This window comes from Hemicordylus capensis, chromosome 6, assembly GCF_027244095.1.
Source record: "Hemicordylus capensis ecotype Gifberg chromosome 6, rHemCap1.1.pri, whole genome shotgun sequence".
NCBI lineage: Eukaryota > Metazoa > Chordata > Lepidosauria > Squamata > Cordylidae > Hemicordylus > Hemicordylus capensis.
The window spans coordinates 89477522-89496227 of NC_069662.1; the positions used below are offsets into that span (position 1 = coordinate 89477522).

At 44.7% G+C, this 18706-nt stretch overlaps 1 protein-coding gene across 5 annotated transcripts in view; it reads left to right on the forward strand.

The window, feature by feature from the left end:
• The window catches only part of ELMO1 (engulfment and cell motility 1), a 459005-nt gene that overhangs the window by 186224 nt on the left and 254075 nt on the right, over positions 1–18706 (forward strand). For all 5 annotated transcript variants that reach the window (XM_053260714.1, XM_053260710.1, XM_053260713.1 and 2 more), the window contains 2 exons: positions 3102–3224; positions 6532–6663. In XM_053260714.1, coding sequence (XP_053116689.1) covers positions 3102–3224; positions 6532–6663 — 255 coding nt within the window. The remainder of the gene's footprint in view (positions 1–3101; positions 3225–6531; positions 6664–18706) is intronic.

Here is an 18706-nt window from a genome sequence, read left to right on the forward strand (position 1 = left end):
GCAGCCTGTGTAACTCCTTCAATATGGGAGTAATATGGTCTCTCCTAGATGACCCAGAGAGCAGCCTGGCTGCCGCATTCTGAACCAACTGTAATTCCCGGACTATGTACAAGGGCAGCCCCACATAGAACGCATTGCAGTAATCCAGTCTGGAGGTTACCAGCAGATGTACCAATGTTTTGAGGTCATATATCTCAAGAAACGGATGCAGCTGGCATATCAGCCGAAGCTGATGGAAGGCACCTCTGGCCACTGCCTCAACCTGGGACACCAGGGAGAGACTTGGATCCAGAAGCACCCCCAGACTGCGTACCTGTTTCTTCTGGGGAAGTGTGACCCCATCCAGAACAGGCAGATCAAGATAGTCTCTTGAGTTTCGACCCCGCACAATGTACTTCTGTCTTATCTGGATTCAGTCTCAGTTTGTTATCCCTCATCCAGCCCATTACCGACTCCAGACAGGCATTTAGGGAGGTTATTCCCTCTCCCGATGATGCTGACATGGAGAAATAGATTTGGGTGTCATCAGCATACTGATAACACCCTGCACCAAATCTCCTGATGATCTCTCCCAGTGGTTTCATGTAGATGTTAAACAACATCGGAGACAATACGGAGCCCTGAGGGACACCATACAAAAGTTCAGATTTTGAAGAACAACAGTCTCCAAGGGACACCATCTGGAACCTGTCTGAGAGGTAGGAGCAGAACCACTGCAGAGCAGTGCCTCTCACTACCAACCCCCTCAGACGCTCCAGAAGGATACTATGGTTGATAGTATCGAAAGCCGCTGAGAGGTCCAAAAGGACCAACAGAGTCACATTTCCTCTGTCAATTCCCAGTTGGAGATCATCCATCAGGCCAACCAAGGCAGTCTCTACCCCATAGCCAGTCCAGAAGTCAGTTTGAAATGGGTCTAGATAATAGCAATAGCAATAGCAATAGCACTTACATTTATATACCGCTCTATAGCTGGAAGCTCTCTAAGCGGTTTACAATGATTTAGCATATTGCCCCCAACATTCTGGGTACTCATTTTACCGACCTCGGAAGGATGGAAGGCTGAGTCAACCTTGAGCCCCTGGTCAGGATCGAACTTGTAACCTTCTGGTTACAGGGCGGCAGTTTTACCACTGCGCCACCAGGGGCTCCGTTTCCTCCAAGACTGTCTGGAGCTGGCAGGCCACCACCCTCTCAGTTGCTTTGCCCAACCTTCTCTCCATTCATTACATTTTGTTAATTTGTGATAAAGTGACAATTGCACACTGATCTTATAGTGCAGCAGTTGAATTTATTTATGTTTTCTCCTTCACATGTTTTAAATAACTGTGAATGTATTGCACCATAAGTAGCAAATTGGGGCTAGCTTAAGTTGTGGCCCACAAGGCCAAATTCAGTTCACCAGCCATCTGTCTTGGATTGCTACATGCTGGACAACTCCTTTGTTTTGCAGTTTGTGGTAGACAGCAAAAACTGTTGGACTGCTTGGGTCACAAGTTATGAAATCCAGTGCTATGGAAGGGAATGAAGAGTGGAGAAAATCAATAATGTTAAATGAGGGATCATTAGAAAAGGCAGTAGTATCACAGTACTTGTATGTGATAAAGGTAAAGTGTGCCATCGAGTCAGTGTCGACTCCTGGCGACCACAGAGTCCTGTGGTTTTTCTTTGGTAGAATACAGGAGGGGTCTACCATTGCTGTCTCCTTTGCAGTATGAGATGATGCTTGTCAGCATCTTCCTATATCGCTGCTGCTCGATATAGATGTTTCCCGTAGTCTGGGAAACATACCAGTGGGGATTCGAACCAGCAACCTCTGGCTTGCTATTCAAGTAATTTCCCTGATGGCCCATTTGGTGGCTATCCTGTATGATATACTAGGATTTAATTTATTTTATAACTTCTTGGCCTTTTATAAACTTTGGTCTTGTAAGAGCATAAATGACCTATCACATCCTTCAGCGAAGATGTAGAAAGCAATCTGTTGAGAAGAACAAAATATTATTTGCTTTATCTTGAGCTTGCAAACTCATTTCTATCATTTCTTAGAATTCAATGTTATTTAGTGTTACTCTAGTCAAGGGTTTTTTGTCCTAATCTAATGCTGTTGCCAAGAACTCTAGGATATAAATCCTCTTTACTCAAGGTCAGTTTGAGCTTTCCACCAATGGTTATGGTTAATTTACATTATCTTTTGTGACACCAAACCATCACCATCAAAGACCAGGGGGTTCCTCTCATATCTTCTCTGCAGAACCTGTTAGAGGAATACATTCGATCTTGCCCAAGCTTGCTGAAAGGCATTTTCATATGGAATGTCAAAGTGATTTGGTGAGCAAGATCTTTCTGCGAGCAAAGACAGAAAGATCTTGAAAGGATATATATCCCAAAGTCTTTGCTTTGTTAGAGCTACTGCAGAATTATACCCCCAAATGAAGGAGGAAAGCTGGTACCAAACCAATATGGCAAGCTTTTTGGGCAATCAATGTCGCCCAGGAGCTATATGGTGGCTATCAGCAGGGAATGGTGTGATTATGATAAAAACATTTTCATCAAACACAAAGATGATTGCATTGAGATTTCTTTGCTATGTTTAAGGTTGTTAAAAACCATTTCTATGCACAGAAAGGAAGAACCATCTGGAAGGGACAGGATGGTGGAGCATTTAGATTTGATGCCCTTCCTGCAACTGACATTAGAATGCTCATTACATCAACAGCGTGAATGGAGACCTTTTCTACATTGATGCCAGTTAGGGCTATACACATTTTTAGGCTTTCTTGTAAGAACACCTTTTAAAGCAGAACTGACTTTGATGCCAACTTTCATCCTTCGCTCATATTCATAATTGCATGAACACAAGTATATGAGGGAGGGGAGTGAAGCTGCATTGCAACCAGAACCGTTTAACGAACTGCAGTAGTTAGTATCACAAACAAAAGCATACCTGCTATCCATAGCACTTTCTAAAACTGCCTTTCTTCATCATCCACCAATATTCATGCACCATTACTTGTGGAAATACAAACAATTGAGTAAATCAGTGGTAAAGTATATGCAGATGGAAGCTTGCCTGATGTACTTTTATTGGTTGTTTTCAGTATGTTATAAGAGCTCAGAGGGCCATCAATAATGAAATGGCACATCAGCTTTATGTTCTGCAAGTGCTCACCTTTAACCTATTAGAAGACAGAGTGATGACCAAAATGGATCCCCAAGATCAGGTAAACAAAACAATATCACTTCGTGCTACACATCATATAGAGACAGGGGAAATGCTTCAGTTAGAGGGGAGCCTTTTATTATATATTAAAGGTAGTGTGAGAGAGTTTGGTGGCCACAAAAGAGAGAATATCTAGCATTTTCTGTAAACTGCTAATCAGAGTTGGGCACCCATTACTTTCTACTCAGATTTTGTGGTGTGAAGGTGCATAAGACCAGTTGCAGAAGCAAAGGGAGCCAGGGCCTCTATGGAAAGGCTGTCCGGGAACTACATGTAAGCTGCTTGAAACTCCTTGGAGGAAGACCAGGGATAATGAACACATGTCAGTCAATAGCCCCCTTTTTCTTCACTAGACAAGTGCTTAGGATACCTTTAAAAAAATAAATCAGAATGGAACATTTGAAACAATCTTGTCCTAATTGTGTTTTAAACCTGACAGGAATAGAAAATACGCCATGTTGCATTGTCAGGATGTATCTGTTCAATCCATAACCATAACTGACTAGTGGTATTCAACATCTACATAAATATTTCATTGTTTTTACTTTCTGGTCACTGTTGTGCAGGAATCATTTTAAAAATGAAAAAGGAGGTTCCATGGCAGGCATAAGAGTATTTATGTTGTGATAACTGAATTGGTTATTATAGTTCAGCATAGATTGAAATAATATTTTGAAGGAGTTGCATGATTTAGCTCTGTTGGAAGCGTTTGCTTTCCACAGCTGTGAGATGCTTGGAAGATGGGGAGACATGAAGAAATGTAGACTACTTGATTGAAAGGCAACACTTTCAATGGCTGATATACAAATTAAGCACCCAAAAGGAGTAAATGCAGAGAGGTACTGAGTGTGGTTTCACTTGTTATTGAAGTGGGAACAGAGGAAATGCAGGTAACTCAAGCATTCTCTGTTTGTGCTTCCTGTATGTTCAGATGGTGAAAGCTAATGCAGTCTTTGGCTGTGTTAACAGAAGCATAATGTCCAGATCACAATAATTCCACTCTCTGTTCTGCTCTGGTCAGACCTCCCTTGGAATACTGTGTCTGGTTTGGGCACTGCATTTTAAGTAGGACATTGATAAACCAGAAAGGGGTGAGGAGGGCAACAAAGATATTGGAAACCAAATCCTGTGAGAAATGGTTGAAGGAACTGGGTGAGTTTTGCCTGTAGAACAGGCCTGCTCAACTTAGGCCCCCAGCTGTTTCTGGACTACAACTCCCATAATCCCCAGCCACAGTGGCTAATAGCCTGGGATTGTGGGAATTGTAGGCCAATATCTGCAGGAGGGCTGAGATTGAGCAGCCCTGCTGTAGAAGACAAGTCTAGAGGGAGATAAGATAGCTGCTTTCAGAATCTAAAGGGCTGTCACATACAATGGTGAATTACTGCATTGGCAATATAGTTAGCTGCCTATGGCAGCAAATCTTGGGGAGCGGCAGCTGGAGGGAAAATTAATTCTTTTTTTCTACCTTTTAAAATGCCACTGTGTAGTGATGGAGGCTCCGCCCGCCTTCTAAGCCATCACAGGAGGTGAGGTTGGGCACTGGTGGATGGCGGCAAAAGAGGTCCTCTCTTAAGCCTGGCTTACTCACAAATGACACAGAGCGGGTGATTTCGGGCCTCTGTGCGCAGAGGCCTGAAATCGCCTGCTCTGAGTCATTTGTGAGTAAGCCGGGCTTGAGGGAGGGCCTCTTTTGCTGCCGTCCTCCAGTGCCCAACCAAATCTGTGATAATAGGAGGCAAGCACAGCCTCCGCCGCTACATAGCGGTGTTTTTCAGGGTAAAAAAACAGAGTTAGGTTTCCTTCCCCCACAAGCCCCCTTACTATTGTCCCTGGGGCACCAAATCTTTGGCTGCCTATGGGCAGCCAAAAGATTAATCTGCCGCTGGTCACATAGAAGGAGGAGAGGGCTTGTTCCTGAGAGCAGAACCAATTTAAACGGGTTGAAATGGAAAGGATGCCGACTTAGGCTAGACATTAGGAAGAATTCCCTAGCTGTAAGAGTTGTCCAATACTCTGTCTTGTGCAGTGCTGGTTCACCTCCTTATAGAGGTTTTCAAACAGCCATCTGTCAAAGATGCTGTAGCGGTTTCCTGAGCTGAGGAGGAGGTGGACTAGAAGACATCTAAGGTCCCTTCCAACTCACCAATTCTATTATTCTATTAACTTCTGTATATTCCCCCTGGAGTAAAATACATAAGTTGCACATGCACGTGGAGCTCGTGGGAGAGAAGCAGGTGTGCCTAATAATGCATTAAATACAACACATAAATGGAAGATGTGTGAGTCATTCACATTTTTGTCACCGCTTCCTTGCTATATGTTAAACTGATATTTTTTTTAATTGGCACAATCAAGAATTACTTGGTAGTATGTAATCCTCTATAATAATAAGCCTGAGCATGATCCCGTGTCTTTCTTCGGCCCGTGTCTTTCTCGGCCGTTCTGGGCATGCGCGGAGCGCATGCCCAGATCGGCCGAGAAAGATACGGCCGCAGGGACACGGCGGCCATGTTGGGGCCGGGAGGAGGAGAAGTGGCGGCGGAGAAGCGGCCGCCGCCAACGCCGGGAGGAGAGTGCGGCCGAGGCCGTGGCAGAGCCGCAGCCTCGGCCAGAGGTGGCAGTGGCCGCAGCGGGGCGACTGGCCCCGATGGCGGCGGCCACCGCGGCGAGAGTGCAGGTGAGGTGGCGGTGGGGCGACTGGCCCTGATGGCGGCGGCCGCCGCTGCGGGAGTACAGACGAGGCGGTGGCAGCGCAGCAGCCGCGGCCTCAGCAAGTGGTGGCGGTGGCCGTGGCGGGGCGACTGGTCCCGATGGCACGGACGCCACGGACTGGGAAGGACTGGGCCCGCTGGTGGCTGCACTCGGCCCCGCAGGAGGCGGGGGCGGGGGCAGTCTACTAGCGCCCGTTAATCTAACGGGCTGAAAATTGCTAGTATAGTATAGGTAAGTTTCGGATGGATCATAAAAAAAGAAGTTTGCTAAAAGGATTTAGAGGTAAAGAATGTTTGGTTGAGAAGAAGTGAGAGGTGCTCTGGGCACAGGGACTGACTTTGAAACCGGGACTTTGACAAACAGAAATATGCACTTTCAGGACATCTGGGGAAACTTCTGCAAGGGAATCACAAAAGAAAGAGTGTATGTGAAGTGCTTTGAACAATGACAGGATGCTATGTAAGTGCTTCTTGTTAAATCTGGTTATCAAATGGTATTCATATAAAATGAGGAGAGGTGCTGGTATGACTAATATTCTAAACAACATGTATTATATTTTTCAATGTGGTTTTTTAAAAAATAAACTCCATCAGGCTCAAAGAGACATCATATTTGAACTCCGAAGAATTGCTTTTGATGCAGAATGTGAACCCAACAGCAGTAGCGGCAACGTTGAGAAACGCAAATCAATGTATACCCGGGATTACAAAAAACTTGGATTTATTGTGAGTATTATTATTATTAATATAGTGATTTTCAACAAAAAAAGAGTTTCCAAGTGGTTTAAATAGCAAAAGTAATGAGAAAATGGTTCCCTATTCCCAAAGGACTCTTATCTATCCATCCATCCACATGCACAGCAACAATAGCCACTGAGAGAGATGCTATGCTAAGTTGAATAGGGACATTTGCTCTCCCCCTGCTAAGAGACTTGTCACTTTAACAGCTGTTTTTTTACCCAGTGAGGGGAAGAGGATACTCAGTACTAGTACAATCTTGGCTTATGATGGATATATGTGGTGCCATGGATCTCTCAAGTTGTACTTAGTCTATATGTTTGGATGTTTGCCCCACTACTGCTAAATTCATATAGGATATTGGTTGTTAAGTGTGTTGAGATGTGCAAAATCTGTTTATTTCTGTGGATGTTTTCACTGCAAAGTACTGAAATATTCATGGAAACTCTGGTGTTTCTTGTATGCCTGTGCTTTAGGAACTGCAGGTATTAAGCGGGATAATAACTGCAGGTATTAAGCGGGAACATATTGGGGTGTGCATCCAAATGTAGATGCTTACCATTTCTTTCAATGAATTATGCATTTTAATGAGCATTCCATTCTGAATGCTGTTTCCTGCCGCCGCACTCGCCCACTGAGGCAGGGGGCAGGGTGGTGCCCCCATCACCGAAGCAGGTACGGCAGTCACCATATTAGGTCCCTTCCACATGGCCAGGGCCGGCCAATCGGGGGAAGGAGGCGGGCCGATTGGGCCTGACCGCCTCTATTGTGGGCAGTCTCTCTTCAGCCGGGCACCTGCCCAGTACTCAGTGAGGGATAGCCAGTCGCTTGCGGGGGCCAAGTAGGAATTCTTTGGGTTGTGCCAGATTGGCTTAAGGCACAGCCTTTTTTGCCTACTTCTCACTGAGGCCTTAGTGTGGGATCATAGGCAGACTCGGTAGGTAACTGGTCACTTGGCAGGAGAGTGCAGGTGTTGGGTAGGTAGATTGAGTAACATAGACTGTTCGGATGGAGGGCCATTTGGGGTGAGGAGAGGTCAAGGAACAGCCCTTCAGGGATTTGGTGGCCCGGAGGGCTGGGAATGGCCCCGGCTCGGGCAATGGGCGGCTCGATTCACCAACTCAGAGCTTTGGCAGCTTGGATTGGTGGTGAGTCGGGCTGCCCACTCCTCAGCGGGGTAAAGCATATTTGAATGCTACAGTATTAAAATTAGTGCAAATAGAATGGAGTCAAAAGGTTGCCTACTACTTTTCTTTATGAGGACATTATTTTTGTCTAATGGCATTCGAATGTAGCCATTTTTGTTCACTCCTCTTTCAATCACCATTTAGACATCACTGATTAACTGTATCTAAAGGAATGGAAAACCTCAAAGAAAAAATACAGTTAGAGTGATACATGAAGCCAGACTATTGGTATGGAGCAGATCAGTTGCAGTTAATTAAGCAGTAAATTGAGGACAGGCTCTAAAGAGGAAAAATTTAGAAAGACATGTGGGGCAGTCACTGTGCCTGGCAGGAGTATTTAATCAGAAGCCATATTCTAGCTCCCATAACAGTCTCAAATCATTAATTTAAACAAGATTTCTATAGCCCCCCTGGTCCCCTATTTTGGCCATCTGGCACGGCTAGTAACAGCTGTTCATTAAACAAAATGTTGAAATTCTTTGGCCAAGAACAGTAGAAATAAGCCAGAGGCTTATATATGTAGGCAAAATAAAGCAGTTGCTTACTTCTCTCTTTGCAGATAAAATTTTTCTGCAAAAGAGTATGGCCTATTATTATTGGCAATAGAACATGCATTTATGAGGACATAATTCAATAAAATCAAACAATAGTGGACTGGTGTTAAGTTTTGTTAGGACTGCCTTTTCTATAGCTTTCCTGTGACCTCAGTAGTAGAAGACTTTGTTGGTTATGAAGTTAGAAACGTGTAGTGCACAAAGCTAACAGTAGGGTTCATATCCCTCTTGCAGGGATAAGAGCTAAGCTAGACATTCATAGGAATGCATTTCAAAGAGATATGACAATACCTGGAAGCATCTGGTGGTGGTTCTTTTAAAGCAGTCGTGTGGCACCTGTCTTGATCTGGACTACAGGTGCAGGTAAAGAAGGGGTTAACCATTTCCCCCAGAGCCCCTTTTCTCTGAAAAGTGGCCCCAGCTGCTGTTTGCCCTGATGTGGCTGTTGGTAGCAAATTACAGTTCGTGGAGGCAATCTTTGGTGGGAAAATGGCTCAAGGGGAAAGAGCTAACTTCTCAGAGTACCATGATTCCTATAGGGGTTTCTTCTCCCCCCTGACCACCCACCAGTTTGTGTTTTGTGAAAAAAGATGCCCTTCGGGATGGAAGTGTGCCTCTTTAAAATGCATTCTTGTGATTGTCTAGTGTGGTGTGGTCCTTAGGGAGCTCTCTAGACACAGTGAAACGTTTCGGTGACTTCCTGAGTTTTTATACTAGTAGTAATTATGTTCCTCTTGGTGACTTCCTGAATTTCCACTATCAGCAGTTTTGATGTTTGAGCTATGGGTCACAGCAAGCCAATTCTTTGCAGAGAGAATGAGGAGGGGAAAGCACCAGTTTAAGTTCCTGTATTGTGGTTGCATGTGTGTTCAGCATGTGCACGCGCGCACGCGCACACCTGCACAAGATTTACTTGCGAGTAAATGTGGGTTGAGATGGGCAGATCCATGACCCAGACCCTGGACAACTCCATGTTGTTGGGTCTTTCTCACCTCACAGGACAGGATACATCTCCCCTTGCCTTCAGCTGGTTCACATAGCTGGTTGGTAGTGCTGCTTTGGGCCTTCTGAAGCTATACTTAATTTGATAGCTTAGTAAATGGAAGATACCAGCTTTTTAAAATTTAGGATTTACCTCAGCCACATACCAAAAGTCTAGTCTGTATCATTATTTGAACTTTTGGAATACCCGGTCTTTTTCATGAGGATGGTGCAAAGATCTTCAAATATCAGAGAACTCAATACAATAAATCAACAAATAACGTTGAGCAATCTTTTATTGCTTGCCTGGGAATCCTAGATGCCTGGAAGAATCTGGAGAATAGGAGAACAGGATAGTAAAAGGAAGGCACTGCATCCATTCCCCAGCGTAAAAACTGGATTGTTCCATGCATAATGGAAGAGTGTCAGGAAGGTATTGCTTCAATTTTTTTGTCAGCCCTTCCACTCCAGGGACAAGTGAAAAAAATGTTAATTAAGCAAAAGACAACTCTCTTGTTCCCAGTGCTTGGGAGAGCAGTGTTTGTTTGGTGGCTCAGGCAGTCTATGTAGTAATAGTATTGCATATGTTTTATAGATAGTTTAGACAGTGTATTTAATTTCAAGTGAATTGGTCAACCATTTTGACCAATTTTATTGTTTATTATTTTTTAAAGATTCAGATGAAATTGCACTAACATCAGAGAATCACAGCAAAAAATAGCTTCACATCCAAGAGATGTGACATTAGTTTTTTGCCATGATTCTCTGAAGTTGGGGTGATTTTTGGCTTAATAATTTTAAAAATCTTTACAAATCAAAAGATTGGCCAATGTACTTGAAATTAAAGACCCGGAGTCCTACTATCCTCCACTAATTGTATGCCAATTTTCAGAGCTCTCTGCCCAGCCACTACCATGTTCTGGATTTTTTTCTCTTTTCCCCCACATAGATAGCTGTGTGTTTGTGGTTTGAGAAGCTGCTCTTGTGGAACTGTGCTACTACAAAAGGCTCTCTCTCTCTCTCTCTCTCTCTTTCTCTCTCTCTCTCTCTCTCTCTCTCTCTCTCTCTCTCACACACACACACACACACACACACACACACACACACACACACACACCTTTGCAATAGTGGGGATGTGCAAGAGCACCTTGCCAAACCAAAAGAGAGAGAGAGAGAGGGAGAGGAAGTTCAGAGAACAGCTTTTGTGGCTCCATTAGAGGGAATTTTTCTGATTTTTATTAGATTTCTGATCAGATTTCTGATATTTTTCAGGGTCCTCATGTCCAATAATGATATTAATAATATTGGATTGGATAGGACCTGATCTGATATTTCCCAGCATGCACAGGCCTACTGGAAGATAGGTCTGAAAACAGAACACACTAAAGAAGCCTGTGACTTTCCCATTTCACACATTTTTCATAATTTTGAGATTGAGGGGCAGAGTGGGGGGATTTCCAGTGGCTACTGGGCAAATACTGATGCTTACAGAATGGAAGCTGTATTGACTGCTAATAATTGTATTTCTGTAATTCATAACTGGAAACCAGTGTCTTTCATATAGTGCAGTGATGTCATAATCAAAATCAATTTTTTCAAAGAGGGAAAAGGTGATCTAGTAAAATCAACAGTAACAACACTTCAGACTCTCTTGTTCCGTAAGCTAACTGGCATGCAGTTATTTCCAGTTTTGTTATGAGTATTTCTGCTGAGTCTGTTCACCTGGTTCTTGGTAAAGATTTGCTTTTTAAACCATCATGGGACACAAGAACATTTCTGAAAGATTATTGAATATATCAGGCATTTCTGTCTGGCCTAATGCGGAAAGTGAAGTGGTTTCAGTCACTCTGAAGACAAGTACTCTAGTTTCTAGAATTCTTCCTGCCAAAGTACTTTCGATGCTGAAGGGATAAACAAGAGCAACTAAAGTGCGGTTGACTCTTTAGGATCTAGTTAAGGTTCTTCTACTGCAGAAAGCAATATGACTGATATTTTTGCTTTTCATTATAGTAAGATGGATTGCATGACCCATTGTGACTTTTAACTACAGAGCTCTCCCATGGTGCTTTAGGCCAGGGTCAGGGATGTGTGGGTGAGGCTCTAGCTATTCCACCTGTTACAGGGAGCTGCTCAGGCAAGAATTATACAAATTTGCCATCAGGGAGCTGGATGAACTGATGTGTTTTCTCAGCTTGCTGGTGGGTAGGTTGAAGGATGCAGTTACCCAAAGTACATTGCCTTTTAATGAACGGAGCTAGGTATTAGCTGGAAGAAGAGATCACTAAGGGAGAGAGATGCTAGCCATCTTCAGATATGTGAATGTGAATGTGATGAATATTTATATACCACTTTTCAACAAAAGTTCCCAAAGAGGTTTACATAGAGAACAGTGGTAGAGCCAGTCCGTCAGTGGCCTGTGTCCAGCTGCGGTGGCGGCCCCGCTCACCCTGCCCCCCACATCTGACATCAGATGTGGGGGCTAGCCACGCCCCCACATCAGATGCAGGGGGCATGGTCTGACTCCCGAATGGAGCCATGCGGCTCCGTTCGGGAATCAGGGCCAGGCCGGCACTGCGTTCAAAGTGTGGTCAGGAGCAGTTCTTCCCTGCCTTTAAAGGCAGGGGAGATCCGCTTCTGGAATCACTGTGAAAGCAGCATTGGCCGTCCAACTCCCGAATGGAGCCAAGCAGCTCCGTTCTGGAGTTAGAGCCAGGCTGGTGCTGCGTTGGCAATGTGGCCAGGAGTGGCTCCTCCCTGCCTTAAAGGAAGCAGAGAGCTGCTCCTGGCCGCACCACGAACACAGCACCGGCCATTTAACTCCCGAACTGGGCCCCACAGCCCCACTCGGGAGCTAAACCAGCACCTCCCATGTCTGACGTCAGACGTGGGGTGTGTGTCTGGGGCCGCGCTCGTGGCCCCTGATTGGCGGCGGTCCAGGTTCTTTGAACCTGTCTGCCCAGTGGTGGCTCTGCCCCTGATAGAGAAATAAAAAAATATAAAGATGGCTCCCTGTCCCCAAAGGGCTCACAATCTAAAAAGAAACATAAGATAGACACCAGCAACAGCCACTGGAGGGATACTCTGATGGGGACGGATAGGGCCAGTTGCTCTCCCCCTGCTAAATAAAGAGAAACACCACCAGTATCTAAAGGACTATTACACAGGAGGATGAGCAGATTTCTTCTCTGTTGCTTCTGAGGGCAGGAGTAGAAACAGGTTAAGGCTAGGCACTGGGAGGAATTACCTAATTTATGAGTTCTTTGTCAATAGAAGTTTCTCCTTTTCTAGAGGTTTTCAGACAGCATCTGTCAGGGATTCTGCAGCAAATTCCTGCACTGATCCAGGATTCGGCTAGAAGATCCCCAGGGTCTCTTCCAACTACATAATAATGTGGGACACATTTTGGTTATGCCCAACAGAGCAGAAGCGTGCTGGAAACTCCTGAAATGATTTGATGTGGCAGCTGTACCAGCAGTGTGCACATTTGGGTTACAGATCAACAGATACCTGCTCAGTCAGGACCTTTGTTGTTGCCATTTCTCTGCTTGGGAATGTACCCACAAGTTACTTTTGTGACTAAAATGCAAATGTCAGAGGAACTTGATGCTTGAAAAGTAGACCAGAACTTGCTATACAGAGTCTGAGGTTGCCAGCATACCTGTGTGTAACTGCTAGTAGGAACAGATCTATGGGTTGTTTTGAGGCGGTGGAGGGCGGGGTGTGGGGATAAGTAAGCACCTGAAAGTACTTACTGGAGGCAGAACATTAACACAAATGAGCTCCTACTGTTCATTGGCCTTGCTCATATTGGGAAAGGGGATGGGAGTAAAGAAAATGAAATGTGAAGTGCCGGGGAAGAATAAAGTATGTGCCTGGTTTTCAAGGGCATGCAGGGAAGCCCAAGTGCCTGTTTGGGACATGGGAATGGAGGGAGGGTAAACAATAGCCATTTTACCTCTCCTAATTTTTTTTTTTTTAACTGCTGCTTTTGGATTAGAAAAGAGGGAGAAATATTGGTAGGTTGGTCAGCTGCCTTTTGTTTTTTTAATTAGCAGGAGAGCAGGCATTGAAGGTCTCTTGGGTCACCTAATGGGAAAGAGAGCTCTTTCTCTCCCTCACTCCGAAGGTAGCTCAGTGTCTCAAGGACTTCAGGGGAGGTTGAACGATTATACTGAATCTTGCTAACTTTAAAAAGAAAAACAACCTAGTTTGTTGAAACAAAAATCCTCATTGGATTCCTTTCAATATCCTAAATTTGGGGAATGTGTATCCCTGTTTTGGAGTTCAGAGTGTGAAGTGACCCAAAGTTAACATACCTTTTTTGGGTCACTTTTCTGGCCACAGGAGGGTGCTCCTTTCTAAGGAGAAGATCCCTTCTCTAACCTGTCTGTACACAAATGTACACACACGCACTCCAGAATGAATGGGTGGTGTTGCATAATGAATTTTTTTCATTTGTTGCTGTGTTCTGTGTATTCTTTGTATGTTTTCCAAACAATTTACCTCATCCATCCCCTCTAATGAAACATTCATCCTTGATCTCCCCCCACCATCCTTTTCTTTTTGCTTTAATTTAAATTCTAAAATCTCTGGCCAAGATTACTTCTTTCTTCTTTGCGGTGACTATCACACTGTTGAGACCAGTGTTCCGTCTAATTTTTTTCATCTGTGTGTGGGATGAGTTTTGTTTTGGGTGGCAGTATCAGGGCAGTGTGTGTGTGTGTGTGTGTGTGTGTATGTATATTCAGAGTGGGGCCTTCTTGATTCAACCTGAGCAGCATCTAAAATTAACTGAGCGGACATCAAAAAACTTGTCAGCGGGCGCATGTGTGCACGCCTTAGAAGGAACACTGGTTAACAAAAAAAAAATCACTGTCATAGTGGGCCTCACACAATTTGTGGAGTTACTTCTGCTTTCATGATGTGGTGTCATTCAGTTAACGGTAATCTCAGAATTCCACTTCAGACATGAAGTAGAGCCAGGAATGAGCCCTGGTTTTGTGGAATGTTCCCAAGCTAAGGGCACACACTCACTCACTTGCTTCTCTCCTCTTTGTCTACAAGGAGAGGGAGGATTCTGCTTGCAAGATCTGTCATTATGTCCAGGCCGAGTAATCCTGGACATAACTGCAAATTAAGCCAGGATTTGGGATTCAGTCCTGGCTTTTTGTGACACCTGAACTGAGCCAAAATTGCACAGGCTCAGTGTGTCCAGTTTTAGGTGTATGTTTTGAAGGGATGTTTTGAACAGATGTATGTTTTGAACAGGATTTTTGTCATTTAACAAAAGGTTTATAACAGTTACAAAATGTTAAAATACACTTTATGGAAACTATTTATAATGGGACCTCTGTTTACCACCTTTAGTTTATGAATACTGGGAGACTGAAGCTTGTCAATGTCTGCTCCCAAACAGGAGGTGGTCACTGCAGTCATATCTTGTAACCACGGTCACCTTGGACTGAGTCAGACCACTAGTCCAACTAGACCAGTATGGCCTATATTGACTGGCTGGAGTCTTTCCCAACCCTTTCTGAAGATGCCAGGGATTGAACTTGGGGCCTTCCACATACAAAGCAGTATTATTATTTATTTATTATTTATTTATTCGATTTATATATCTCCCTTCCAAAATGGCTAGTATGTGTTCTGCCCCTGAGTAACGTATGGCCCCTTTCCCCGTTCTAGACTGAATGTTCAGCTAGATGGATAATTTGTTCTGACACCGCATTGCATTTTTAACATTAAAATACATAGCTCTGTGCACTCTGTCCACACTATATTTATTCTCTTGCTTCTCTTCCTTCCATTCCTTCTCAGTTTGTTTCTCTTTCTCCTGTATATTCGCTTGGCATGTTGCTGGTCCTCGATAAAGACACACAAAAACCAGCCTAGGAATAATGACACTCCTCACAGGTTGGCTTTCCAGCCTGCCACTTGGAATAAGATTGTCGACCTGGGTGGGTGTGCCAGTTGTGTACTTGAAGCAGCCTGGAGCATTTCCCCATAATTAGATATGAAGATGTTGCGGCCTGTTAATTTTAAAACCATAGGCAGTGTTACCTGCAACAGTTGGACAGACACCACAAAAAACATTGTGGCAACGCTGATGCCTTTTTAATGAGACATTCACTTTGGAATAAAGCTCAGGAGTGGAGCACTAAAATCAGGGGCAGCACCCAGGAGCAGGTGCAAGTGGCACTAACTGTTCCCTTAGAGACATACTCAGGTGGGTGGGGGAAGCTAATAAAAACATGCCTGTCACATAACAACTAATCTTGAATTCAGCTTTTTGGTGTAGCTTTCATAGCTGCCACTAGAGGTCAGTAACTCCCCATGAGTCCTCCACAAACGGTTCATAAGCTATTTACTGCACAGCCAGTTCATCAAGTGCAGTAACCTGCGCTGTCCAACAACCCTGTACTTCTCTGCAAATTGCCACTGTGGAATGCCACTGAGTATCACACTGGTTGTTGTCTGCTGTGGAAAATACCTTCTATATGCAATGAAATGACAGGTACCAGTGTGTTCTTGCATGCTGGGAAGGAAGCAAAAACAGCATGATGGAAGCTAAGGCAATAAAAAGGGCACTCCTCACTCTTCCATTTACTCTTCCTTGTTTTCTTCTTTTCAATTTCATTGTATCTGTGATCCATGTTATCCATCTAATGTAAGTGCACAGTCTGTCTTGACCATCAGTACTGGCTGCCAAGGTACCATGAGTACCGTTCACTGTATCAGATGACCACTGCATATTGGCAAGGCAGCAAGAAAGGGAACTCAGTTGGAGAAAAGTGCTTGGGAAGAGGGGGGAGTGAGGAAGTGAGCATAAAAGCTCGGGTCTGGAGGGTTCTGCTCTCCTAAGGCCAGCCCTGCTGGATCAAGCCCAAGGCCCATCTAGTCCAGAATCCTGTTTCACACAGTAGCCCACCAGATGCCTCTGGGAAGCCCACAGGCAGGAGCTGAGGGCATGCCCTCCCTCCTGCTGTTACTCCCCTGCAACTGGTATTCAGAGGGATCCTGCCTCTGAGGCTGGAAGTGGCCTATAGCCCTCAGACTAGTAGCTGTGATAGACCTCTCTTTCATGAATTTATCCAAACCCCTCTTCAAGCCACCCAGGCAGTTGGCTATCACCACATCTTGTGGCAGAGAATTCCACAAGTTGATTATGGGTTGTATGAAAAAATACTTCCTTTTGCTGGTCCAAAATTTCTTTGCAATCAATTTCACAGGATGACCCTGGTTCTAGTGTTATGCGAGAGGGAGAAAAATTTCTCTCTATCAACTTTATCCACACCATGCATGATTTTATAGGCCTCTATCATGTCTCCTCTCAGTTGTCTTTTTTTCTAAACTAAAAAGCCCCAGGTGTTGTAGCCTTGATTCATAAGGAAGGAATATACCTCAGTTACATATCCTTTTAGCCCTCTCCTCCCTAGTTTCCAATGTGATTGCATCAGATCTGGGTTTAGCCACATGGGTTTGCTGCCATCTTGTCTAGTTTCGGTTCTATGAATGTAAACTCCTTGGGGCAGAGAATTGTCTGGTTTTGCTTCTGTTACTCTCCTGCAACTCCCAGTCACTGTCAACATTTTGATCCAGAGGACGATAGCACGTCCCCAGTAGCACATTTCCTTTCAGGCCTTGTATTGTCATCCACAGGATTTATGTGGAGGACTCCGGTCCACCTATGTTTTCTACCTTGTTAGATTCTATCCCTTCTTTAACATACACTGCTACTCCACCTCCAAGGCGCCCCTCCCTGTCCTTTCTATAGAGTTTATATCCAGGGATAACCATGTACCACTGATTCTCACTGTTCCACTATGTTTCTATAATGCACACTATATCTATTTCTGTGTTAGCAACCAAGCACTCCAACTCACCCATCTTGGCTCAGAGGCTTCTGGCATTGGCATATAAGCACCTATATGCCGAATTTCTTACCTGTTGTATGCTATCTTCCTTTGGACTCTTGGACCAGCTGGCACAGCCTTCTGTCTGCTCTTTATGTGGTTCTGCTCTGTCCCCTTCTGTTTTATCTGAATCCTTTGCCCCCTCATACTTTAAAGGATGGCATTTGCTGAACCAGATACTGCCCAGCTCCTGTCGGCTATTCCCCAGGCATCATTTTAAAAGCTGCTCTGCAACTTTTTTTTATTTTGAGTGCCAGCATTCTGGTTCTATCTTTGTTCATGTGCAGCACATCCCTTTTGTACAGGCCTTGTTTGCCCCAAAATGTATCCCAGTGCCTAACAAATCTAAACCCCTCCTCCCAGTACCAACATCTTATCCACGCATTGAAACCCTTCAGCTCTGCCTGTCTCACTGTACCAGCGTGTGGAACAGGTAGCATTTCTGAGAATGCTACCTTGGGGGTCCTGGACTTCTATAAGCCTAAATTTGGCTTCCAGGACCTCCCGACTACATTTCCCCACATCGTAGGTACCGATGTGCACCACGACAGCTGTCTCCTCCCCAGCACTGGCTAACAGCCTATCTAGACGCTCTGTGATGTCTGCAACATTCGCATCAGGTAGGCAAGTCACTGTATGGTCAACACGCGGGTTACAAAGCCATCTCTCTATATCTCTAATGATCAAATTGCCCACTATAAGGAGCCCCCCCCCCGAGGAGTATTCTCTGTGCAAGAGGATATGGGCTCATCTTCCACAGAAGAGGTCCCTTCTAAAGGAGCATTTCCCTCTTCCTCAGACCAATGTCCTCTTTCCCCAAGACCTTCATTCTCCCTGACAGCAGCGGAACTATCAGCCCTGGAGTAGGATGCTTCTACCACGTCCCTGAAGGTCTCGTCTGCATGCCTCTCTGAGCTTCTCCAGATCCGCCACATTGGTCTCGAGGGAACAAACTTGTTCTCTGAGAGCCAGGAGTTCCTTGCACCGAGCACACACCCATGACTTCTGCCCATGAAGCAAATAGTCATACATGTGGCACCTGTGCAATACACTAGGAAGTGCCCTCTCCCCTGCTGATTTTCTAGCTTCATACTGGTTTTGTTGGCTGTTTACAGTATTTAGTGATAGTTTATTAGAAGGATAGGTCTCAGCTGTAATGGTCAGCTGTTTAACTGTCCAAACAGCCTTTCTCAAGAATATGAGGGAAAGATCAGTAATTATCAGTAAGCCTTTGGAGGGATTCAGGGTTGGCTCTGCTGGCGATCCTGTTGATGTCCTGGTGGAGAATTGGAACAGCAAACTCACCGGGGTGGTAGCCATGATCGCTCCTAAGCGTCCTCTCCGACTCGCTTCAAAACTGGCCCCTTGGTATATGAAAGAACTACGGGGGCTG